This window comes from Orycteropus afer, unplaced genomic scaffold, assembly GCF_000298275.1.
Source record: "Orycteropus afer afer isolate SDZICR_OR568_19922 unplaced genomic scaffold, OryAfe1.0 scaffold00244, whole genome shotgun sequence".
In the NCBI taxonomy this organism is placed as follows: Eukaryota; Metazoa; Chordata; class Mammalia; order Tubulidentata; family Orycteropodidae; genus Orycteropus; species Orycteropus afer.
Genome location: NW_006921831.1, coordinates 2,523,764 through 2,549,767, shown reverse-complemented (window position 1 = coordinate 2,549,767; position 26,004 = coordinate 2,523,764). Strand labels below are relative to the sequence as shown.

The window sequence follows — 26,004 nt, the reverse complement described above, 5'->3', positions numbered from 1 at the left end:
CTGGAGCTGGAGCACTGCCCGGCTGCCTGGCGTCAAACCGTCCTTGCGTTCCTGGAGTAAACTCCATGTGACCTCGACTGTACTGTGCTGCTGGAGTCCACACAGGGTCCAGATGCTTCAGGGTGTTGGCATTTGTGGTCACAGCTGCTTTGGGCCTAGAACCATCTTGTGTTTCCTTGCCCAGTTTGGGTGCCCAGTTTTATCTTAGAAGATGAGTTGAGCAGCATTCTGTCCTCATCTGTGCTCTGGAAGGCTTTGTGTGGGGTGGTTGTCACCTGCTACTTGAGGGTATTGTGGAAATCATCATAACCCTGGGCTGGGAGCCTTTTGGAGGGGAGTGAGGGACCCGTTTCAATTTCTTTATTGATTTGTAGTTGTTTGTTAAGATTTTCCACTTTGTAAGCCACTTTTGTCATTTTTCTTCCTTGAAATGTATCCATTGTATTATGTTTTAAATTTTATTGACACAAATACATCATAATTATTTATAATTACTCAATTCCCTCTGTGTCTATAGTTACCATTCCTTTTTCATTCCTACCTCTTTATTTGTTACCTTATTTACTTAGAGTTTATCTATTTTTTTGAGTCTTCAGACACTAGCATTCAGTTTTATTAGTTAACACTCTTTCATTAAAATTTCTCTGTTCTGCTAATATCCTCCTTTATAAATTCCTTTCTTTGTTTTCTTTGTGTTTCTGTTCTTTTTCTAATTCCTTGAACTGGAAACTTAGTACAGCTATTCTCAATCTTTCTGATTTCCTGAGATGGCTATTAATATTCCTCTGAGTACCACTTTGGCAGCATCCTACAGTTTTGATATGTAACACTCTCATTGTGAATCTATTCTAACTAAATTTAACTTGTGTTTTATTTTTCCTGTAACCTATGAGTCATTTAGAAGTACATTTCCTGAATTTCTTGAACTTCCAGATGAATCAGCCCGTGGCTATCTTTGTGTTGCTGATTTCCAACTCCATTTCAATGTATTTGTTGTTGTTGGTTGCTGTTGAGTCAGCTCCAACTCCTGGTGACCCCGTGTACAACAGAATGAAATGTTCTTCACCCTCTTCATGGTCACTGTCTGCTTGAGTCCAAGGTAGTGACCGCCGTGTACCCCGGTGGATCATCTTCTAGTGTGCTTTCAGACAACGTTCTGTTGTGCTTCGTAAGGTTTTCACTGGCTAATTGTTGGAAGCAGATCACCAGACTGTTCTTCCTGGCCTGTCTCAGTCTGGAAGCTCTGCTGAAACCTGCCCACCACGGGCATCCATAGGATGATGCTCTGACTGGCAGGGTGGATTTCAAGGTATTGACCTTCGGAAGCTTGCTGAGTTTTCCTTGGTAGCCTAACACGGGGTCATTTTTATGACCTTTCCATATACGTACAGGGCCAGTAGACTCTTCACTGAGCCCTCAGTTCCTCTGTATCCTATTTCCCCACTGTGGTATGTGAGTCTCTGAGAGGCAAGGCTGACGTTGCCTGTGAGCATGTGGATTCCTGGATTGAAGAGTTCTGTTCTTTTTATCCGGCTCCCTCTGGGCCCTCAAGAGCCCTCGGACATGAAGATGTGTCCTCCCAGATCCAGCTATTGGCTCAGCAATCCTCCTTCTCTAGCAATGGACTCCACCTTCCCTCACTTTTCTCTCTGGGTGAGCCCTCTGCTTGACTTCCCACTCATTCCTGGCCCATCATTCCTTCCCCTCTGTCTTCCTTCCCAGCTCTCTGAGAACATCAGGTCCCACCTGAAGTCACTTCCACTCTTCTTGTCTTCCTCCTCATGCTGAGGCTATTGGGTGGAGTTGGGGTCCTCAGTGTTTGGGGCCTGTCATCTCATGGGGTGGGATCCTGTCCCTCACTGGGAGGGAGCCAGGTGGGTTCTGGAGACTGAAGCTCTCAGCAAATCTCATGCTGGCTCCAGAGGCAGTGGAAATCCAGGTGTGGGTCATGGGGTCATGGGGCTGTGGGTAGAGAGGGAGCACTGGGAGTGGGGAGTCCCATTGAGGGGTGGCTAGAGTCACAAGCCACAAGTACAATTGGACCTTCTCCTTTCTAGCAAGGACAAGTAGTGTGTTGGGAACACTGCAGGACCAGGCCAGGCACCAAGTGCCTCAGCAGGGGCTCTGGACATCCAGATGTGATTGTCACCTGAGGTCCTAGGACAGCTGAGGGCACAGCCACCATAATGCATGAATGAATGGCACCACCCAACACCAGTCCTCTGCTGAGCATCCAAGTGTGCTGGACAAGATGACTGGTAGGGAGCTCACAGTGGGAATGAGATGAAGTTCACACATGTCCCTGCTGCCACAGTCCACTTGGGCCCTTAGAGCCCCTCCCTTAAGTGGTGAAAACACTAGTGATGTGACAAGGCAAGGGTGACAAGAAGCCCTGCCCAAGTCTGGCAGGCCAGGGACAGTGAGGGGACTGGGAGTTGTGGGCTGAGCAGGTTAAAGGGAAGAAGGTGATCTGTTTCATCCCACGTGTCAGATGAAGCTCTGATATGTGCTGTGACAAGGATGAACCCTGAAGACATTGTGCTGAGTGAAATGGCAGACACAGAGGGCAAACACTGTGTGATCCCACTCATGTGGAATTGTCTACAAGGGGTGTGTGCATAGATGAGACCTGTGGGGCCAGGGACTGGGAAGAGTGCTTGGGAGGTCCAGAAGTTCATGCCTTAACGGGCACCGAGTTTCTGTCTGGGATGATGGAAAGGTTTTAGAAATAATGATGATGGCTGCACAATACTGTGAATATATGTGACATCGCTGAATTGTACACTTGAAAAAAGGAGTCTTGCTAAGTGCTGTGAAGAGAGCTGTGGAGCAAAAACAGGGCTGCAACCCATCTGGGAAGTTAGCAGAGGCTCCCCAAGGACATGCCTGCAGCTGAACACAGAAGGAGGAGTGGCAGTTAGCTAGACTAAGCGGGGAGATGGAGGGACCCTTCTAGACAGAGGGAACAGCATGTTCAAAGGCCCCAAGTCAGGGAGGACATGCATGGCTGTGGGTCTGAGAGGGAGGAGGCTTGGAGGGCTGAGCACAGGGTGAGAGGGGTGGAGCACTTAACAGGAGCAGACCAGGAGAGCAGTCAGAGTGAAGGCTCTACTCCAAGGGGAGCCCAAAAGATGGCAGGCAACAGGGTGCTAGGAGTAAAACTTGCCTTTTAAAAGTTCGTTCTGAAATTCAAGAAGATGTTGTAACCATCAGGCCAGAACAGAGCGCTATGAAAAAAAAAAAAAAAAATAGAGAACACAGAAAAGGTACTTGGAAATGTAAAATATGCTGCTAAAGTTTAAAAAAGTGAGTAAAAGATTGAAGTAAATCTCCCAGAAAGTAAAATAAAGACAGAGAGATGGAAAATAGGAGAGAACAGCCAAGAAGCATGGAGACTCAATCCAAAGAGATCTAGCATCCAACTAATAAAAGTTCTAGAAAGGATATGAGAGACAACTACGGAGAAGAAACGTTAATGAAAGGAAGGAAGGGCCCACCAGGACCCTGGAACAGAAGAGGGGCCTCTGGAGTAGCCATGTGATCAGCAGGGGTAAAGAGAGCACGTAGAATCTTCCTAAAGAACCATCAGGTGACTTGCCAAACCATGGGCCTCTGAATGTATCAGTCTTAAGTAGAAATGACTTTAGAGAGAGGCCTTCAAAATTTTGAAGGAATTAGAATTCTATACCCAACCAAAGTATCCACCAAGGGTAAAGATGTAAGTGGGAACAGTGGACCTTGTGCTCCAGAAGAGGCTCTCAGCAAGTAAGAATGGTGAGGCTTGCAACAAAACCTGACAGGGCCAGCCATCTGAAGAACCAGAGATCAACGTAAGGAAGGCATTGTTAGAAAACAGTGGAGAACAGAACCAACAACACGGTCAAGAAAGGAAACATGATAATGTTTGCCCCTAGCTGTGCAGGGACCTAACATTGGGTGCAGATTTAACTATAAATTTAGTTAAATCATGATAAAGCTACATTGGGAAATCAGAGGGTGAGTAGAGAATGGTTTGATAGAGCTCAACTCTTACCTTCCATAGATAGAGTAGGCAAAAGATATAGAAATCGGTAAATTGTAAGCACGTGCTATCTGAGGCTGGTGAGGTGACTAGACTGCCAAAAGAGGATCCTTAAAGTGTCCGCCTGGTGGCTGGGGATGCGAACCAAGGGTAGGGAGGGTTGGTGCCCAATATAAGCTGCACAGCAAGTTATGTCTCTTTGATAGCACACTATACATGCATAGACACATACACCACATATATGCATGCCATGCATGCACACACGCACATTACACATGTGCATACACATACACTGGATATACACATGCATGCACATGTGCACCCATGCACACTTACACATGCTTGCCACACGTACACAGACATGCACACACTGGACATATATGCATGCATGCACATGTATGCTCATGCACATGTACACATACACGTCATGTGTACACAGGTATGTGTGTGCACATACACAGCACATACATGTATGTGTCCATGCACGTGTGCACATGCACATCGCACATGTATACAGGCATGCACGCACTGGCCGTGTACACATGCATGGATATGTACATCATGCACACATACACATGTACACCACACATGTACACAGACGTGCACATGCAATGTACACACACTGGACCTATACATATGTGTGCATGCACACATGTATGTGCTCACATGTGTATACTCACACACATGTAATTAACTCTCCTGAGAGCCACTCTGGCTGAAACATGAGGACAGCTGCAGGTGGGCATGAGCAGATGGGAGATCAGAGTGGAAGCCCCAGGAGAGGTCCTAGGCAGGGAGATAGCACCCAGGGCCAGGGGGTGGGACTGGCAGGAGCAGGGAGGAGATGTGAGGCATATTTGGGAGGCGACATCTCCAGGCTTGGGCAGAGGGTGGCTATGGGCTGAGTGGGGAAGTCGTTGAGAGAGACTCCTGCAGGCTCTAGTTTGCCTTTATGATGGGGGTGGGATGCCATCCTCACCTGAACAGGAGCAGAGGAAAGTGCTGGTCCTGACGCATCTCTGAGGTGCTCTGTGGAGGTGCCTGCCTTTGGGCGAGGCTGTGAGCATTCAGGACTGAAGATAGGCATTTGAGCGCTGTCAATGTGGAGGTATGGTGCCTGGTGGAGACTGCAGGAGAGGACAGAGAGCCGGCAGGGCCATGTGAGGGGTGGCACGCAGGTGCCTTTGCCCCCCTCTGGTGGGTGTTGGGGAGAAAGCTGGGAGCAGGGGCATTCCAGAAGCCCAGGGAAAGTGCTTCAAGAAGGGGCAGCTGTGCTGTTGAGGGAAGAAAGCCGGCTGGGATGTCCCCTTGGGTTCAGCGACGTGAGCCCAGTGTGCCAAGCACTGAACACCTGGGCCTGTGTCTCCCGTGCGTGCCAAGCTGCTCGAGGTTCGGCCACGTGCCTTGGTTCCCACGGCCCCTGCGCTGGCACACAGTGGTGCTCGGGAAAATCTGTAGCCTGGTGAGCGAAGCGGGATGTGAGCGTTTGGGGGCAGAAGACTAGACGTTGGTAGCAGGATCCCAGCCCGGGACCCACAGGCCAGCTCCACTGTGCAAACAGTGGGGCTGACACATGAGCTCCCCAGGGTCAGATGAACCCTGGAGAGGGGCGCCCTCAGGCCTAAACAGGGTCTCTGAGAGAAGGGTCCAGAAGATGAGGCCCTGCCTTGAGGCACCACGAGGCTGGGTTATCCCTCTCCTGCAGCCCCCTAGGAGCTGCAAGGCCCCTGACTCCAGGACATGCAGGGGTGCCTCTGCAGCCAGGAGCCAGCAACGTGGGCTCATGGCCAGGGAAGGCGGAGGCCAGGGAGGCTTCTCCACGCCCAGTCGCAGAGCTCCCTGCCGCACTGGTTGACGAACCTCGGCCCCGCCATCCTTCCTGGGAAATGGGAATTTCCTGTATTGGATTCCGGGGCCCCAGCCCTCCGTTGGCCAGCCGCCAGGGGCCCCACCCTGTGAATGTGCAGTGACACCGTCCGCTGCATTGAGTTCGATGTTGTCATTTTCAATGGCTATTTGCCGCAGGTCTGCTAGGTAACAGGCCCTGGAAGCAGGGTGGGGAGGGGATATTTGGATCTGCCCTGGAGGGAGTCAAGTCCAGGGGGACCACAGACAGTAAACAAACAATTAATGATCCCTTTTTTATGGGGGGGGAACAGCCCTCCACACAGTCAGTCATTCACACTTCAGTCTGAAACTTCAGTCTGAAGGAGGGTCTCTGATCAGGAACTGCAGGGCGGCTCCAGGGCACAGTACACCGGGTGGGGGTCAGGGCGGGGAAGGCAGGGCAGCTACTTCCCACAGAGTTCCACAGCCCCTCGGGTCCCCAGGCTGTATCTCCAGGGCTGCCAGGAGCCCCTCTCAGGCCTCCTGGCCGGGCCTACCTGTCCCATACCCTCTCTGCGGGGTCTGCGCGCTCCCCTGGAAGTGATTTTGTTGTCTGCGGAGATTACGCCTAAGTGCCTGTGAGTTACAAGTCTCTGAGCAAGCGCCCTGTTACCTAACTGGCCGCTCAGGCCAATGTCTTGAGTAATTATTGGGGGCGGGGCCTCGGCACAGCCTCTCCGAGGGGGGCTGTGGTTTTCCATGTCAGCTGCGTTTAAGCCTACATTTCACGTCAGCTGTGACTTGGAGGGAAGGAGGGCCCGGCCTTTGAAAAATGAAGAAATTGAGATGGGGGATGGGGGATGGAGAGGGTTGCCAGGCTGTTAACCCTTTGGGCCCCATCGTCCCGGCTTCCCTAGCTGCCCACAAGGAGCTTGGCAGTGTTTGTGGAAACCGCCGTGCGGTGACGTGCAGACAGGGCAGTCACGGGGACTCCAGGGCCGAAAGGAGGCCGCGGGGCGTGCCGGGCAGGCATGTGGGCCCCCCACCACACACACCTCACCCAGCACGTCTGCAGCTGGACGCCCACGGCAGAAACATCCCATCGGCGCTGGGGCACAGGCAGGGGGTCATCACCACACCCAGCCTGCTGCTGACGGGCCCCACGGAGGCAGAAGCATAGAGGGGTGCAGAGGGCCAGGAAGGCATGGGGTCATTGGGGCCCCCCGGAGGCCCTCATCTCTGGTCCCCAGACCTGCCTACACCCTGGATCTGTGCACTAACAAGGACCCACGACATGCCAGGAACCCCCTCCCCAGGAAGCCCATGGTTCCAGGGCGATGGGCAGGAAGCCAGCTGCTTCGAGGGGTGTGGCAGAAAGCAGCTTGTAATGAGGATGGAGAGGGAAGAGAAAGGGGGTGAAGGCACGTGGTGGGGCAGCCAGGGAGGCATCTCGGAGGAGGTGACGTGAGCAGAAAGTGAAGGGAGGAGATGGGCTGGGTCCGAGTCCAGGAGGAGAGGACTGGCAAAGCAGCCCCCCCCCAGGAGCCCTCCCAGCACCCCTGTGCTGATGGCCAGGCTCTGCCCTCCATCCAGGGTCGCGGGAGATGCGAGCGTTTTCTGCAGTTGAGACCTCCTTAGCTCCTTCACTCGCCCACTCGGGAAGTCATTCAACAAACCTCTACTCAGCACCTCCCATGGGCCAGGAGGGTTCAAGGGGTGGCAGCATGCAGGCCAGCAGGGCATGGGCCCTGCAGGGCCAGACCAGGGCCCAGAGCCCCAACAGGAGCTTGGGGAGCAGGGGGCTCACGCTCTCAGCCCCGGATGGACACGGTCGGATTTGCATGTTTGAGCTGCCTGTAGAACAGGGTGGAGGCGCCAGGGAGGAGGTGCAGAGCAGCTGGCAAGCGTTGTGCTCGTCCAGGTCGAGGTGACGGACCGGACTGGCGGAGGAGGGGTGCTGGCGCAGCTGCTGCTGCGACGATGACGGTGGTGGTAGGTAGACGCTTAGGGAGGGAGGGAGGTGCAGGGGTGGACGTGTGGATACAGGGGTGGGGGGGGGGGGGAGCTGCTGCTCTCAGGACTCGGCTCCCAGTCAGAGCATGACCAGACCGGACGATGCCAGGTCCCGCTCACCCTCGTAATCCCCGGGGCAAGTCCACCGTCCCAGCTCGCACGTCACACCATCCGCAAGAGTCGCCCTCTGCGACCTCAGCTTCACGCGGCATGCGGCGCTCCTCCAGCGCTGACCCCTCCAGACGACGCCCCCAAACACCAAGCCCGCCGCGTCCTGTTCGAGTTTCGCAAGTGGTTCACCACGCCTTTCTTCCCAATCGCTCCTTGTCTCCCTGGAAACGTTCCTGTAATGACAGTGGGAGCGGCTTAATCAGAAGTTTGCCACTCACAGGGTCCCAGTGGCGTGGGAGCACCCAGGGCTGGCGTGCGCTAGCAGGACCCAGGGGCGTCCCGTTGACTCTGCCGTCTGCAGCACAGAGCTTCCGTCCTGTGGCCCTCGGTGGCTGCCACTGCCGCTGCTGTCACATCCAGCACGGAAGGAGGGAGAAGGGATCAGAAGGGCAAGCTCCTCCCCCTGTAATGACCCTGCACAGAAGCTGTGAACGTCACCCTCCCTACAACCCACTCAGTGTAAGGCAGTACCTACCCCATGTCTCTGCAAGACCCTCGGGAAATGAAGTGTCCATTCAGGAGGCCTGCCCTTGACTGAAATTCACAGGCTCTGGTGGCACATTGCCTAAGGCATTTGACCGCTAACCAGAAGGTTGGTGGTTCAAACCCACCAGCCACTCTGCAAAAGGAAAACTGGGCAATCTACTTCCATAAAGATTTACCGCCTTGGAAACCCAAAGGGGGTCGCTATGAGTCAGAATCAACTAGATGGCAGTGAGTTTGCTTTTTTATTTATTTTTATTAATAAGGGAGGGTGGACATGGGGCCATGAGCCATCTTTGCCATGGGGCACACTCCACAGGTGCTGTGGAGGCAGGATGAATAGAATCCGGGAAGCAACTAGATGTTAGAGGGTAGGGAAGGGGTGGGGCTTTGGGCCCAGCTTACAGTGTGAGCGGTCAGATGCGTGATAGCGTCACTTCCTGGTACAAAGAGAGAAGGAAGGGGTTGAAATGGCACTGCCTGTGATTGGCCAAGGCCAAGGGCCTGGGGTCCTGCGGTGCAGTTGAGCCAAGAGTCCAGACCTGGGGATAATACACGGAGGCCTGACAGTCTGGGTGTGGTGAGTTCAGCTTGAGTGGATGCCGCACCGCAGGGGAAGACTGGGTGGAACAGCCACCTGAAAAGGCCAGTGGGAAAAGAGGACCAGAGGGGGTTTGCAAGATGTAGCCCAAGGATGACCCTTGGAAGGTGCAGAACCTGGGAGCTTTGACCCAGAGTGACTGGCCCCTTCAGAGGCAAGTAGAGGCGAGGACTGCAGGTAGCCCTGAAGTAGCCCTGGGCGTCCCTGCAGCTGAAGCCGCGCCTGTGGGGTGCTGGGGACCAGAGCTCCAATGGAGGGAGCTGAAGAGCAAGCATAGGGCCTCTGGGAAGACATGGACGATTAGCATGGGCGTTCATTTCTGCTCTCTCTAAACCCACTAAAATGGCAGGAAAGACCTTGTAAAAAGTTGCAGGTTAAAGTCAAAAGGAGAGAGTTCAGGGAAGAGAGCAGACGAAACAAGCAAAGAAACGTTGACAGCTGTTTGGAGGCTGGAAAGAGAAGGAGCAGCGGGACTGGCTGGGGCGCACCCTGCAGGGCAAAGAGCCCTGAGACCGGGACAGTCACCAGCCCAGAGCCCAGGCAGACCCCGGGCATCTTCAAAGGTGGGCCTTGGGGGACGGAGCAGGAGCTGCACACTGAGGATTTTTAACTGAAAATCAGTCTGATGAGCAGATGGCCCTCAGGTCTCTGTCCCCATCCCCCAGCCCAATGAAAACAGGTTTAGTCTCTGGCAAAGGTGAACCTGAGTGGCTCCAAACGTGAAGATACCAGGACCAGCTGAGGGTGGGAAGTGAGCTATTGTGATGGCAACAGTGGGGTTTTCAGTGAACATTTTTGTGCTGAAACGTAAGACCCCATCCTCTTCTCCCTCTACTCCCAGAATGTCTCTGTCCAGGCACATTGTCGTAATCTCAGAACACCAGTGATAAAGTGGACATGCTACCTTACCAGAGAAATAAATAAGCCACACACAGGATAGGGAGTGACCATGGCATCAGACTTGTCAACAGTCATTCAGGAAGCTAGCGCATAATGGAGAATTGCCTTCAAACTTCTGAAGGGAGAAATTATTTCCAATCTAGAATATTCTGTAACCACTCAAATAGTCAGGCATGAGAATAGAGCAAAGACGTTTTGAGACACACCCAATCAAAAAACTCTTCCACGTACCTTTTCTCAGAAAGTTACTTGAGGATGTACTCCAGCAAGATGAGGAGAGAACCAAGAAGAAAGAAATACAGAATCCAACCAGTGGAACCCAACGTGAAAAAAAGAGGTCAAGAAAATTCCCAACATGATGGGGAAAGACATCCTGATGTTACATTGTACACAGGCCTGGAGGGCACCTTGTCCTGCTTGGGACCCAGGAGAGAAAACTACAAAGCTGATGATTTGCCTGGTGTGCTCAACCAGATGAGTAGAAGTGTTACAATTCTGGCAGAAAGTTTAGGAATGAATTAGTGACAGAAAAATTAAAAAAAAAAAAAAAAAAACTAAGCAAAACACAAAGGCGGTTCTTAATCCCAGGGAAAACAAAAGGTTGTAATCCTAGAAAACCACATGACTCTGCAAATAGCTGTATTATGCTTATATAAAATGTGAACAGCCATTTTGACCGAGAATTGTGATATAACTATACCAGGAGCCTAGAAGAGTGGGGAGGGGGCAGGTTGTGAGCACTAAGTCATCTCTCATCTACCCTGTTAGGCAGTCACTGGATAATGTCTGAAATTGCGAAAGCAAGGAACAACCGTGTACATTTCTAAACGTGGTTTAGAAATATGGAGATAAAGTCAAGAGTCAGCTGAGAATGTTGAAATTTTGCCTCAGGGTATAAGATTTGAGAATGAGGGATCTAGCATGGGGGGGTTGTTTAAAGATGGGAGATTCTTGCTGATGGTGAGAAGGTTCTAGAATGAAGGGAGAAAGTGATGGTGCAGGTGATGAGCAGGTGAGAAGGGGGATTGAGAGGAGGTCTGTGCAGGAGCCAAGGACTCTGCAGGGAGGTGACGGCATGTGACCGACTTTGGAAGCAGCCGGATTGCGGACAGGAAGAGAGACAAGCAGGCCCCGGTGCTGCAGGGACAGACTGGAGCTGGCCAGGCCCTGGGGCAGGAGCCTGCGAGGGGCTGCGGCTGGGCAGGACTGGGCAGCAATGGGAGCAGAGGGCACAAGGGTGGTCACCTCCTGTCCATTTTTAACTAGGTTGGTAGAGAAACCCAGGCCCGTCCTCAGAGCTGTGGCCCAGACCTGGGGGTGCAAGCACTGGTGGTAAGTCTGCAGGGTGACCGATGGAGACCAGGGTCCTCCCCGTGTGGTCACTGTGGGTCCCCAGCCTAGTGTTCTGAGGACCTCTTCCTCCCAACTGCAGCACAGGAAGGGCGGGCTGGGAGCCACAGAACAGACAGGCCTGAGTCTCTCATCAGCTCCCAGGGTCAGCCCAGGCCACGCGGGCTGCAGGCCAGCCCAGGACTCCTTCCTGGGTGGAGGCCTCCCGCCCTTCCGCTCACCTTCCGAGCATTGTGAACCTTCCCAGCAGCCCCTCAGGCAACTCTGAGTCCCAAAACTCCAGCACCCTGCCACGTGACCCACACCTGGGCCTCCCCTCCTGTCCCTCTTGCAGCAGGCAACCTGGTGGCACAGCCCTGGTGGCCCAGTGCCCTCAAGGCCTCAGAGTCCCTATCTGAAAAACAGGGGTTAGGAGCAGACCAAAGGCATCTTTAGGGGCTGCGTGGATGGGCTGAGGGAGGCCTGTGCAGGTTTCATGGAGGTGAGACAGCCCAGTGATTCCATGCAGGGAGCAGGTTCACATGTAGCCACCACCTGTCTTCAGTGCAGGCTTGCCTGTTGCTGTGATGTTAAGCAGGTTTCTGTGGAGTTTCCATATTAAGACAGACTAGGAACGGTGACACACTTTCACAGATGAGCCAGTGAGAGCCCCGTGGGTCACAGTGGTGTGACCTGCAGCCGATCTCGGGGCTGGCACATGAGCAGGTGTCGCTTGGTCCCACCGTGTGTGGGGTGGCCACATCGGGCAGACCGTTGGGCCACTCACAGCCTCAGCCGCCGCCACCAGGGATCACACGTGCTGTGGAGAAGACAAAGGACACCTGGGCCATGCTCAGTGACAAGCCCTCAGTGAGCACTGGTGACAGGCAGCTTCAGCATCTGGGAAGGGCAGGCATGACCCAGTGACCTTACCCTCCAGCACCCGAGGGAAGGCCTGGTCCACACTGGATGTGGCCGGGGCTGCCAGGCATCTTGGAGACAGGTGGCGTGTGGCGATGTCTTGGACCTGGCACAGGGCGGGGGTGGAGGGGGGAGAGTGAGACCCGGTTGGCCCAAAGAGGGCTAGAGCAGGGCAGGGCCCAGACTGACCTCTGGAGAGCCCTGAGACAAGAACCATGTCTTCAGCTGGGAGTGAGGCCACCCGGGAAAGCGGCCACCAGCACTCTGGCCTCACAGCGTCGTAGGGAATCAAGACAGACCCTGAGTCCAGAGGGCCTGCTGGTCCCCTTTCCCACGTCCCCCTCACCTCCACGCTTTGACCTTCCCAGCTCTAACATGGGGGTGATGAGACACGTACCCCGCCCACCCTGGCATCCTGGGCAGGGTCAGGAGAGCCCCATGTCCCGTGGCACAGGGCTGGGAACAGCCACTACTTGGCTCAGGGGCTGGAGACATAGACAGCCTACTGCACCTGGTGTCAGCGGTACCACCTGAGCTGTCTGGAGCCAGGGCTCACCTACACTCCCCCTCCCTGTGCCCAGGCCAGGCCACATCCCACCACTGCTGTGTCAGGCATTAGTGTCCCCTTGCCATCCCTGCTCTGTGGAGGCTGAAGCAGTCTGGGGGGGGGGGGGGGACTACACACAGCTGGGCCTGGCTCAGGGACCAAGCAGCCCCCTCAGGCCGCAGCCATCCCTGAGCACCGGCCACACCTGCGGGCAGGGCAGACGGCACATGCTCGGTGCTACAGGAAACAACAGAAACCCAGCCTGAAAAGTCGTGCTCCCGCCCCAGCCCCACCAAGGGTGGCCCAGCCCCACCCTTCTCACTCCAGCAGATGGACCTGCACGGCCCCAGAGGAGCCTGCACACACCCTGCCCCCAGCCCAGCCGTGCATGCCTGCACATGCACACACATGCAATGAACACATGTATACACACTGCACATGCCTGGGCACCATGTATGTATCCACACACATCCATACACGTGTACCTTTGTACACCTGCACAGACACATGCAGAGAGGCATGTGCACACGTGTACACACACACACCTACATGGATGTGTGCATATACCTGCACACGTGTGCATGTGTGTGCAAGCACACACACGGCACTGTGGCCCACCCTGCCAGGGGCTGATCTGGCCTCTGGTGCCTGGTCACTCGTTCCACAAGCCTTTGTCGAATGCCTGCCTTGGTGCTAGTGGCTGCCACACAGCTGGACATGAGCCCCCGGCTCTGCAGGCACAGAAAGTGGGGTACTTCAGCAGCACAAGGTGGGTGCCCAGGGGACAGGAGAGCAGAGGGCACTACCTGCGCAGTGCCCCCCACTGAGGTGTGGGAGGGGTGGGGCAAGACTTCAGTGCAGCAAAGTTGGAGGGAGGGGTGAAAAGGCCATGCTGGCTGAGCCGGAGCACCCAGACGCCACGGGCTGTGTGCCTGGAGCGGAGTGACTAGGGCAGCAGGTGGCAGTGGACTGGTCGTCAGATCCCTCATGGTGCTGCCGTGACCCTGTCCTGAGGCACGAGGGGGCCAGGAGAGCAGGGGGGGCTGATGAGCACCCAGGAGGTGCTGGTGGCCAGCCCTGGGTAGTGGCCCGGAAGTGTTGCATCTCTGACCTTGGCAGTATCGGAACTTCCTCAGCTGAATCAGAGGCAGGGAGTCCAGGTGGCCCCGGGTGTCTTGCTTGAAGATGGAGTTGCTCTTCTCTGAGAAGGGGATGGGAGAAAAGTAGCCAGGAGACACCCAGGGGCCGGGTGGGACCTGCCCAGATGCCCGAGGCACCCAGGGTGATGGCCCACCCCACAGGGACAGAGTCTGGGATCAGGGCCCTGGTCCAGGATGCAGATGGACCTGCAGCAATACCTGCGTGGGGACAAGAGTGTCAAGGGGAACGTAGGCAAGAAAGGGCCGAGAACCAAGCTCCCCAGCCGTGCAGAGAAAGGAGGAACCACAAGGAGACGAGACGCGCAGGCACCAGCAGAGTGAGCCGTCTGCGGCGGGTGCCTCTGGTCACAGCCCAGAGCTCATCAGCAAGCACACTGTAGCCTGAGCAGAGTGGTCCGCACAGATGCCGCCTGCCTGGCTCAGGGGGCAGAAGACACCCCTCCCAAGGACAGAAACAGGGTGACAGCTGGCAGAGGTGGTGACGGCAGGGGGCGGGTTGGTTATTGTCATCCTGGGTACTGTGGGCAGAGATTTACAGTGTGCCAGTCTGCTGACGGGAAGGCCCAGCGGGGAGGGGGTGGCAGTAATTTGGAGAGAGTGGGCTGCCCGTCAAAGGAGCCTTGGTGGCACAGTGGTTAAGCCATCCGGGTGCTAACCAAAAAATTAGCAGTTTGAACTCACCAGCCGATCCATGGGAGAAAGGTGAGGCAGTCTGTTCCCATAAAGATGACTGCCTTAGAGACCCTGTGGGGCAGTTCCACTCTGTCCTCTAGGGGCGCTGTGAGTCAGAATCAACTCCATGGCAGTGGGTGTGGTTGGGCTTTGCTTCTGTGAAGACTGACAGCCTTGCAAACCCTATGGGGGCAGTTCCACTCTGTCCTCTGGGGCGCTGTGAGTCGGAGTTGATGGTGAGGCAGTGGATGGGGATTGAACTGTGGAACAGATTGGTCCAGGCACTGGAGGGGTGTCCTTGCGGCAGACAGCAGCTCTGGAATATGGGGATGGAGAGATGTGATGGTGGGAGCTGGGGCTGGCAGCACACGGGGGTCTGAGGCTGTGGCCAGAGAGTAGGGGGCCTGTGGCCCCACTGTGGCTTTGCTCCAGCTTAGCTCGGCCCTGAGGCACAGGGATGGGCAGCGGGAACTGACATCCGGGAGCGTGGTCTAGGCCGGGCCTGAGGGTGAGGGTGTCCAGAGCAGGAAATGAACTTTGTGGTGGGAGTTAGGGATGGTGGACACTAGAGCAGGGGGAGCCTGCGGGTGATGCTTTGTCGGGGGGTGGGGTCGTGGTCTCGGGGGTCCTCTGAGATGTAAACTAGGCTTGCAGAGGCAGGCAGTGGAGGCAGCCGACAGAGCCCCCGGGGAATGCAAGGACAGAGTGACCGAGAGTGACCAGGGAGTGGGGTCAGGAGGCTGCAGTCAGAGGAGCAGAGTGAGCATGTGCAGACCTGAAAGCCACGGGCATCGCAAAGGGCCCAAGGGCACAGAGGGAAACAGCAGCGGACGTGAGGGGCGCGGTCCCACCACCTGGCCTCGGCGCCTCAGGGAAGGAGGTGTTGAGAGCTTTCTGGAAGCAGCCATGAGGAACCAGCAGGGCTGTGTCCACCTGTGGACGTGGCCAGGGCCAGCGACAGGGAAGCTGCAAGGGGTGGGGACAGTCGTGTTTCAGTCAGTGAAGCCAGGGGACCCTCAGCGGAGGGGCGGAGGACGGGTCCCTGTGAAGGCTGCCCGTGCCCCCAGGGGGTGAGAGGAGCAGGAAGTGAGGCCTCATCCGCTGACCCCAAGGACCCCGCCCTACGCAGGCACCATCCTCACACCCACCCAAGGAGCCTGGCCCTGGAGAGTTTCTAGATCCCCAGGGACGGCCGGCAGTGGGACTGTCCGGGAGCAAACTGAGTCTGCGTGTAGCCATGGGCCCACCTCGGAGCCGAGCTCGGTGCAGACAGCTGAGCGGCCGAGAGGGACTCGTGGCGCCACTTTCTCAAACCCTCCCGGCGGGTACAGTGTCCGCAGACACAGTTCTGAGCCTGGGAGGCTGGATGTGGCCTTCTCCAAGGCCTTTCTAGAAGGGCGGGGTGCACAGGGGGCCGCAGGTGCGGGGTGGTTGCTTGAAATGTTTGTCTTCTGGGGAGAAGTTTTCATGGATGACTTATATCATGCAAGGCCTTGTACACGGGAGAATTTTAGGGTGAATGTCGGTAGAACCCAGAAAGGTCTGGGAAGATGAGAACCCCATGGGGTGGGGAGCAGGGGAGGGCGAGGCAGGCACTCCGGGCCGCAGCTGTCTGACGAGTGGCCAGAGGGGTGAGGGAGGGTGCAGAGTCCGGAACGAGGGGCCGCCGTGCAGAGGTTCCACAGCAGTGGGGTGCGGCACGTGTGGGGAGCTGGCACTGGTGCGGCCGGGCAGCTGAATGACTTTGAGAGCATTGAAAGGCTAAAAAAAGCACAGACCAAACATCTTGTTTTGGTTCTCTTGTTTCTCTCTGCCAGGAATATACCACCAGTGGAATGGCTTTAACAAACAGGAGTTTATTCCCTTACAGTTTGGAGACTTTATGTCCGAATTCAAAGGGCCAGGCTCTAGGGGCTGGGTGAAAGCCCCTCAGCCTTGGGCTTCAGCTCTGCCTCCTGCTCCCGGCCACTGGAGCTGGAGGTGTCTCTTCACTCAGGCAGCTGCTGGCTGCTGAGGCTGACAAGCCCAAGGTCGACAAGTACAAATGCACAGTCCCAATGTTACCAAACCACACGGCAGGCCACTAACTCAAGTCCAGAAGTCTCAAGATGGGCAGGGCATGGCAGGCTGCTGAATAGCGACTTGGCTACATGCAGGGTTCAAGCGTGCCAAAAGCTGGAGACCTTGCTCAAAGTTGCTTCTTGCTGGGAGCAGCCCACACCCCTAAGGCAGCTACTCAGCTGCTCCAGTAGGTCCCACCACGGAGTTGATGACCAGTCTCACCATGCAGCTGCCCAGCCACTCAACCAGGCCCAGTCGAGTTGACAACAACCTTAACTACCACACATCTGTGTAACAAAAAAAAAAAAAAGTAGTGATAATTTCCATAAACCAATTCACAAGACAAATAGCATGCTAGGAAAAGTACTTGTGATGCCAAAGGACAAACTTTCTTAATATATAAAGAGCACTTGCAAATCAATGAAAAATGAGGTGGTCAGGCCAGCTGCTTCCCAGCCTCTGCCCCCAGCTTCTCTGCCCCCAGCATCCACCTGGGGAAGGGGTGAACGGGTGGTGAGCAGTGAACTATGGGGCCCCAATGCTCCCAGCCCTGGGGCCCTGGGAGAATGGTGGAGCTTCCTTTACTCATTCAGCAAAAATTTGTGAAGACCCAACTCTGTTTATCGTGTGTGCGTTTATTGAGTACCAACTATGTGCTGGGCTCTGGGAGACCCTCTAGGGCCGCCACACTGACGGCATGGCCCACAGCTGGCCCAGGAGCCTCCATGTGGTGGAGGGGACAACAAAGAAGTAACAGGAAACCAGGACATTTCGGGGGTGTTAAGAGCTATGGAGAGAAGTTGGAGGGATGCAGTAAAGGGGGCATTTAGTTGGACAGGTCAGGGGAGACCTTCTTCGGCATTTGAGCCGAGTACACGTGGTACGTATGGTACGTGTGGTACACGAACACATGTGGTGGGAACAACAGGTGCAAGCCCTGGGGCAGCGTCGAGAGTGATGCGCTCATGGTGGGAGGGGAGTCAGGGAGGACTGCTGAGGGCGAGCAGAGGCGCCTGGGGGCTGGGGAAGGAGGCTGGGTTTTATTTGATGGGAATTCATCAAGGCACCAGCAAGGGTTGCAGAACCAAAGCTTAGCCTGGCTGAGGGCACACTAGGCCAGGGGTGCTGTTGGCCTGGGGGTGTTGGAGGAGGTGGGGTTCAGGATTCTACATCCAGGACCCACCATGGTGGGAGTATGGTGAGTGCCAGTGAGTCTGGCCCCTTCCTTACCTCTGGGTGGATGTGGGCTCCGGGTTCGGAAGGAGGAAGGAGAGGGGGTGGTCTTGGATGACCCAAGTTCTCTTCGTTATTGTTGTTGTTGTTATTTGCCGTCGAGTCGGACCCAACTCATAGCGACCCCTCCTTGGGTTTCCGAGGCAGTATCACTAGGGAAGTAGATTGTTTAACCTTCCTTCCGAGGAGTGGCTGGTGGGTTTGAACTGCCAGCCTTCTGGTTAGCAGTCAAGTGCCTTATCCACTATGCTACCAGAGCTCCTCAGGGCCTGTGAAATGCCCATTAGACCTGTGAGTGGAGTTGGGTCAGGGCTCCATTCACACAGTGATGGGCTGTGGAGACGGGCAGTTGTGCAGCTCCAGTGAGCACAGGAGATGCTGTGGCTACGACACGTGATCCCGCCTCGTCAGCCAGCCTGGAACGTGGCACTAGGACCGGACTTCAGCTGGCCGAGGCATCAGGGGACGGGCTGGTGAGGGCATGGAGCCCCCCTGGCCACACGTGTGACAGGGATGCATAGTCGAAGGGTCTTTTCCTGCCACTGTGCTCTCTCAGTGAGGGGTGGCACTGAGCAGGCCCACAGCTGCTTGGCCAAACTGCACTGAGGGCCCACCTGAGGGTGTGGCCAGTGGTGTGAGTGGCTGACCACCTGCAGAGGGGCCCCGTTCAGCCACCCAGTAGTCTAGGGTGGCAGAGACACGGGTCAGTGGCTGGGACGGGGCACCCCCCACGGGCTAGGTGTCCACTCACCAACTGCCCTGGAAGCCAGGCCCCAGGTGGCCACCACGTTGCTCGCCCTTCTCCCGCATGACCTGGGAGACGAGGGTCAGAGGTGAATCGGTGGCTCCAGGTCCTGGAGAAGGGGTGTCTATCTCAGAGCCCCGAGGCCCACAGGTCCTGGTGGCAGGGCGGCTCTGTCTGGAGGTTCCATGGGAGGAGCTGACCCCGGCCACTCCCCCAGCTCCTGGTGGACGCCAGCGTGCCTCGGCTTGGGGCTCCCTCTGCCGCCGTGTTCGCTTGGCATCCTTCCTCTGTTCCCCATCTCTGCATCCTCCCCCCTTTCATAAGGAAGCAACTCAGATGGAATTGGGGCTGACCCATTCCTGTGTGACCTGGCTGAGCTAACTGCAGAGACCCCTCTCTCCAAACCAGGGCACAGTCTCAGTGCCAGGGTGGGGACTTTATACGTGTTTGCTTCTCGTTATTACGCTTTTAGTGAGTGGTTGGGTTTTCAGTGAAGGTTTCCCTGGCGGTTCAGGTTCCCAGGCAGCAGCTTGTGCAGGGGGCTCTGCGATGCCGGCTGCCCTCTCAGCTTTCCCACTCTGGCGGCTTCGTTGCCATTGATCCAGCTCCCCTGCCTCCGGACCTTCTCATCTTTGTTTTAAAGTCAGTGCTGACCATTTGGCATTATAGAGATGATTTGTTCAGAAGGGAGCACAGGACTTACAGGTGACATGTGTCGACGTGTTGGGCCATTTGTTACTCACCTGCAAGCTGACCTGAGGTCTAACTCAGGGTTGGAGCATATCTCAGGACAACTGTCTCGGGGAGTCCTCCAGCCCCAAGCAGCCCAGTGGTCTGTTCCACATTTTCATCCCATTCAATCAGAGTCCATCTGTGGTGGCCCTGATCGGAACAGTCAGTAGTGGAAGAACCTTCTAGTTCTTCTCTCATATCTTTTCGGGGGACCGATTTAACCCATCATACCCACCGTGTGTCCCTGGTCCAGAGTTTTGCATGAATTAATTTGCTCTATCCTTGCTACATCCCCATTGAGGGAGATGCTTCCATTATCCCCATTTTCCAGATGGGAAACTGAGGCCCAGAGAGGGGAATTGACCCGCCTTAGATCATCCCAGCCAGGCTGAGGCAGAAGCAGGGCACCAGACCTGCCACTGCTCTGCTCACAGACATGTCTCCAGACCCACCCTGGTCCTCGAACACCCCGTTGTACACCCCATGCTCCCTCCCATGCTGGCCCTGCAGCGTCCACCCTGGGGACACATTGAGACCTCAGTGGGCAGAAGCACCATTGCTTTTGCTCAGAGAGCTGAGGGGATAGAACAGGGTCACAAACATTCCCCCAACTCCCCCTGCAAAGCAGGGCCCTCTGAGCACTGGCATCACCAGCTCCCACGACCCTCTGCCCACCGCCTGCCGCCGGGAAGGGCACTCAGCGGCTGGGGAGGTGCTGCAGGACAGTGTGGCCCCAGCGGAGGGACGCGGGGCATCCGGCCAGGGTGGGCGGGCCCCCTCCCAGTGCCACCCTGGGACACAGTGGCCAGATGGAGCCCGGGCTGGTTCAAGGAAGACACAGCTATGGAAGGGGTAGGCAGGGAACCCCCACAAAGGCCGGGAGGGCTGAGGCTGGGAGGGTGAGCGGAGCAGGTGCTGGCCGACATCAGAGGCAGAGGGGCCTGGAGGAGTGAGAGAACGAGGAAGGCGTGGGGGCACGGCCCCTGACAGGATCCCCGGCTTTCCTGGGAGGGAAGTGGGAACTGAGGGTTGGAACCAGGGCAGTGATGGCACCTGGTTGTGTTCTGGAAGGAGCTTCCTGCAGAAGCAGTGGGGCGAAGTGGTTAGGAAGCTGCTAATGGTCCCAGCACAGAGACAGCAGGAACACAGAGACGGGCGCCCTAACCCGCGTGCGATGTGGAGACGGGGCTCCCACGTCCCCAGCACCGGCTGTCCACGTTGCACGAGGACTGATGCCTGAGTGCTCAAGTACCAACCAGGAGTGAGTACCTTGAGTAAGCCTGAGGAAGGCAGGCTTCCGTGGGAGGAAGGCCACGTTCCGTTTCCTGTGGGCCTACAGCGGGTCCTGAGCGGGCTGGGGAGGAGCCCGTGCCCCAGGTGCCCATCAACAAGGCTCCCTGGGGAGCCACCGGTCCCCCAGAGACTTCAGCCAAGGCCACCACCGGCCCCCTTGGAGCCCCGGCCCCAATGTCCCCAGCCCCAAAGTCTGACCCCGGGGTCTCGGTCCAGTGCCGCCAGCCTTGATGTCCAGCCCTAGAAGTCCCCAGCCCCACAGTCCCCAGCCCCAGGGTCCCCAGCCCCGGCCTCCCCTGCCGGCTGTACGTAACCTGGCCCAGAGAGCTGGGCACCGTGGCCCAGGGAGGGGCTGCCGGCCCGCGGCGGGATCCGGGCCGGGCCGGCTCCGTGAAACTCCCCCTTCAAGATGCTTTCTCGGAATGTTTAAAAAACAAATTCATAACCACATCCAACTGCTCCGGTCGCCCTGGGTTTGGTCACCAGTTGCGGGGGCGGTGGGGGCTCTCTAACGAGCAGTCCTTCTCACGGCTCTGTTTTCTGCCAAGAGCCACGTTCGTCGTCTTACGGTTATTAATTCGCGGTGAGTGGAGGCTGGCACAAAGGGATGATTGTCTTCCTCGCCCTTTTAATCAAATTGCAAATAATGACTAGACCCAGGACCCCCAAAACTGATCAGACCCCGCAGCTACAGAGAAGCCGCTCTGGGCCCTGGGGGTGGCGGCCTCTCCCCCGGCACCTGCCGCTGGGGCCCACCGCCTGGCACCGGCCGGACCCAAGTGGGGTTCTGGTTGAGGCGTTCCCTGGGCCAACTGTACGTGAGGGCCACCACTGCACCCCAATAAACGAGGGAGGGTGGTGTACCCTGGGATGGGGGCTGTGAGAGAGGAAGATGGGGTGGGGCCCCTTCAGGATAGTCTTGGAGGGCCCCACAGGCACGCGGGAGGACAGGCAAGCTGGGAAGTGCTCACAGTCCAGTGGGAGGTCTCCACAGGCTGGTGAGAGGACCCTGCCCTTAGTCCCCACAGGCGGCAGGAGGACCCCATGGGTGGGAGGCCCTGTGGGCAGGTGGGAGGACCCTGTGGTTAGACCCCGCGTAGGCAGGCTGGGAGGACCCCACAGGTGGGTGGGAGGCCCTTGTGGTCAGACCTGCAGACAGCAGGAGGACCCAGTGGGGTGACAGGATTGACTCTCCTGCCCTCCCAGGCCCCATTCTCCCTCTGTGGGGGGTGAGTGAACAGGATGGGGTGTGAGGTCTGTAGCTTGGAACAAGTTCTGGCTTGAAAAGCCCCACCACCCCCCCCACGGCCCCCACAAGAGGCCTCCCTGCGCCTGGGCCCCTGGTGGACCCTCAAAGCTGCAGTCGACACGGGCAGCAGCCAAGGGCCACAGCGAGCTGAGAACCAGAGTCACAGGTCCCCGGGCACTGAGCACGTCTCCCCCACAGGAGGGGCCCCGGCAGAGAGGGTGTGGCTCTGTGCCGCCCGGCCCCCTGCTTCCCAACAGGGCAGTGGACATGGCTCCCCACAGTCCCCCCACCGTGGGTAACGGTCACCCCCAGGGTGGCCACAAATGAGTCCCTTGGCCAGCCACATCCCACCCCCCACTTTTCCCAGGAAAGCCCAAAAGGCGTCCGTCCCATGAAGACAAGGGGCTCCATGCACATGCAAGGGCCGCAGAATGAGAGTCGGCCCGGTTTCCTCTCTGCTGTCTGGGGCTTCAATTCGTCCTACACCAGCCACCGCACAAGCAGGACAGCGGCTGGGCCAGCCTCAGCCCGTCCAAGGTGGCCTCTGTCCCTGGGCACCAGCTGGGGCTGGCCAGGCTCTGCTCCGAATGGGCAGGTCCCGGGGTTGGTTTCCCCACATGGGCCCTGAAGGGGCAGGCCTGGGTGACCACCACTGCACCCCCAGGGCCTTCTGGGCCGGCCAGGGGCAGCCAGTGGGTCTTCACTGCGTCATCCCTCAGAAGGTCGCTGTGTGAGCCACCCTCAGCTGAGGACCTGCCACCTCCTCTCCATCCCCGAGCCCCAGTCTCTGTAGGTCGTGGGGGCACAAGGAGAGGGCAGAGGGGCAGGCCACCGGACACACAGCTGTTGTCCTCCTCTAGCCCCCGCTCCCACCCTCCAGGACTGGGGTCCCTCAAACATGCCCATACCCAGGGCAGACCTGGCTCCCTCACTGGCCTCCCCGTGTCATCCCCACTGGGCCCACCACTCAGGGCCCCCCGCGGGCCTGGCCAGGCTGCTCCCCTCATACCTTCCCCACCAGCGTGTGCACCCCGGTCCCCACACATGTCCTCTGCAGAGTTCTCAGGACTCCTGGTCTCTGCTGCCACGTGAGTCCCAGGCCCTCTCCTGCCCCACCCCCTCCTGCTTCAGGGTGGGGGAGACGTGCCCAATGCCTGGGGGCCTGACCTGGCTGTGGAGTCAGTGCAGATGGGACCCTGCTTTCTTGGCTCCAGCCACGGGGATGAGGGGGTGCCACACAGAGCGGGAGACATGGCACCTCGGGGCAGGGCCAGGTGTCCCAGGAGGTGCGTGGCCCCAGGTGGAGGAGAGGTCTGCCTGGTGTCCTTCCTGGGAGGGACGTGGCTGGCACCCCTCACCCCACAGACGGGCCAGGCCTTGCCTCCTGGACCCTCTCTCTGGGAATCTCTCTCTGTGCCCCCTACCACTCCCTGCCCACAACTCCCGCCGCCCCAGCCCCAGAACACCTGGCTCCTCCTCCAGGCCATGCAGATGCCCACCCTGCCTTGACCCCCAGAGGCCTCCAGGGCCTGGCCCCCAGAAGTGAAAGGTGGCAGCAAAGCCAAGGGCTGCAGGGGCGGGCCCTGGTGCAGGCCCCACCCTCCCAGGCCCCCAGAGGGCTCCAGGGCGGGGGAGCTGAGAGATAAGTCATGGTTCCAGGCACCAACCACCCCAGCCCTAAACCAGGGGTGGGTCGAGTGCCCCAGAGTTGGAGAGGGAAGGGGAACCACCACAAATGTACACAGGCGCACACACACAGCACACGGGGGGTACACACGCATGCACATCTCGCACACGTGCATACACCCCCACACACAGATACTCATGTGCACATGGGAGGTAGAGTGTGCTCACACACAGGTGCACATTCCACATTCCACACGTGCATGCACGTGTATACCCCCACATGTGCACGCCATATGTGCAAGGGGATTCATGCACACACAGTACGCGGGAGAGGGAGGGTACACCCATGCATCTACCTGCACTCCACACACACAGACACACGTGCATATCCCCACAGATGCACATGCATGCACACACAGGCACATTTCCACACACACATATGGATTCATGTCTGCAGGAGGTGGAGGATGCACCCATGCACATGCCTGCACACATACCCACACACATGCATGCATACCTCCCATATGTACCCATGTGCGTACCCTCACATCCACACAGGGACTCATGTACACAGAGCACACGGGAAGGTGGTAGTGCACCCACATGTGTGTATGCCCCATTCACACACACACGTGCACACCCTCACATGCACACACGTATGGTGGAGGTACGTCCGCACATAGGCGTGACCACGAGCCAGGCACAGATGGCAGGGGTCTGTGCACGCAGGCACACATGTACCACCCACACATGACACATATATGCAAATGTGAGAGCAGGCCTGGGCACACACCTCCTCGGGGCCTGGAGAAACCCGGAGGCGCCGGCACACCTGGACACCCCACTCCCCTCCGCTCTGTGCCTGCAGGTGACACAGCTGGACCAGAGGCTGAGGCTCATCACCGACATGCTGCAGCAGCTGCTGGCCCTGCATTCCGGAGGGCCCCCCGGCGGCGGCGGCGGCCGAGTGGTCCAGCCTGGCGGCGGCGGCCCCCTCCACCCCGAGCTCTTTCTGCCCAGCAACACCCTGCCCACCTATGAACAGCTGACTGTACCCCGCAGGGCTGCCGACGAGGGGTCCTGCTGGGAGCTCAGGGCAGCCAGTGGGCCTGAGAGGGACACCATGGAGGAGACCCCCGACCACCCTACTTCTCCCTCAGCAGGGGCACCACTGGCCACAGCGCCTTCCTAGAAGGCCCAAGGTGACAGCCTCGCTCTCCAGGGCCCCAGACACTCAGGGGCCCTGCTGCCCAGCAGAGCCTAGGCCCAGGGCCCACGAGGCCACCTCTCCTAGCCAGGAGTTCCTAGACCTTGGCTGAGGGCAGACTGGCGAGTCTGAGCCCATCGCCAGCCCTGTCCCTAGGACTCACACAGTTGATAGCACATGGTGGTAGGGGCCAGGCTGGTCTCCCCAGGGGCCGGGCTCCCTAGCTGGCCGTGTGTGCCTAAGAAGCGGTGCAGGCTACGAGCAGGCCATCCCAGAGGCCCCGGAGTTCCTGGGGAGGCAGAGGAATGGTCCAGGCATCCAGGGAGGAGCAGGCAGACCAGCCCACGCCCAACAAAGTCAGGCCATAGTGGTGGTGGCCACCTGCTCAGTGCCCCCTGCCTGAGCTACAGCTCCCAGGCCCGTCTCAAGAGATACTGACCTGGGGGCTGAGAGGCTGCTGTCGGAGCCACAGTCTCCTGGGAGGGTCAGGCCCCACCACCACAGGGCTGGGCGCCATGGGACAGGGTGAGCAGGGGCGGCCGTGTCTCCCACCCATTCCACAGAGAAGGGAAGGCCTCCGGGCTCCACCCTGCACACAGCCTTCCCCCCACCCCTCCCAGTCAGAGCAGCTGGACAGACATGCGGACGCCAGCTCCTGCCACTGTCCCCCCACCCCCCATCAGCGCCTGCCGGGCTCACAGAAATCAGGGTGACCTTGCGGTGATTTGGGACCTGGGTAAAGGGGCCACGCAGTGGGTGCTGATGAACGGTGCCCATTCCTAATAAATGAGAATCACCAGTCCAGCGAGTGCGTCCTTGAAACAACCGGTTCTGCCCCAGGACTCCCTTGGGCTCCTGCTGTCTGTCTGTCTGTCCCTGCCTCTGTCCTTCACTGTCTCTGTGTATCTCTGTCTCTCCATCTCTCACTGCCTTTCTGTGTAGCTCTGTCTGCACCTTTCACTGTCTCTCTGTGATCTGTCTCCACCTCTCATCGTCTCTCTGTGTATCTCTGTCTCTCACTGTGCATCTCTCTCACCATCTCTCTGTGTGTCTCTGTCTCCATCTCTCACTGTCTCTCTGTATCTGTCTCTCACTGTGCATCTCTCTCTCTCACCATCTCTGTGTATCTCTCCATCTGTCTGGCTCTGTGTCTCTCCATCTCTCACTGTGTCTCTGTGTATCTCTGTCTCTCACTGTGCATCTCTCTCACCAT

At 57.5% G+C, this 26,004-nt stretch overlaps 1 protein-coding gene across 1 annotated transcript in view; it reads left to right on the top strand.

Annotated features, from left to right (window-relative positions):
* KCNQ1 (potassium voltage-gated channel subfamily Q member 1) overlaps positions 1-24,776 on the top strand; it is a 297,380-nt gene extending 272,604 nt beyond the window's left edge. Inside the window, exon 17 of the mRNA XM_007949332.1 lies at positions 24,453-24,776. Coding sequence (XP_007947523.1) covers positions 24,453-24,776 — 324 coding nt within the window. The remainder of the gene's footprint in view (positions 1-24,452) is intronic.
* Positions 24,777-26,004: the final 1,228 nt, after the last annotated feature.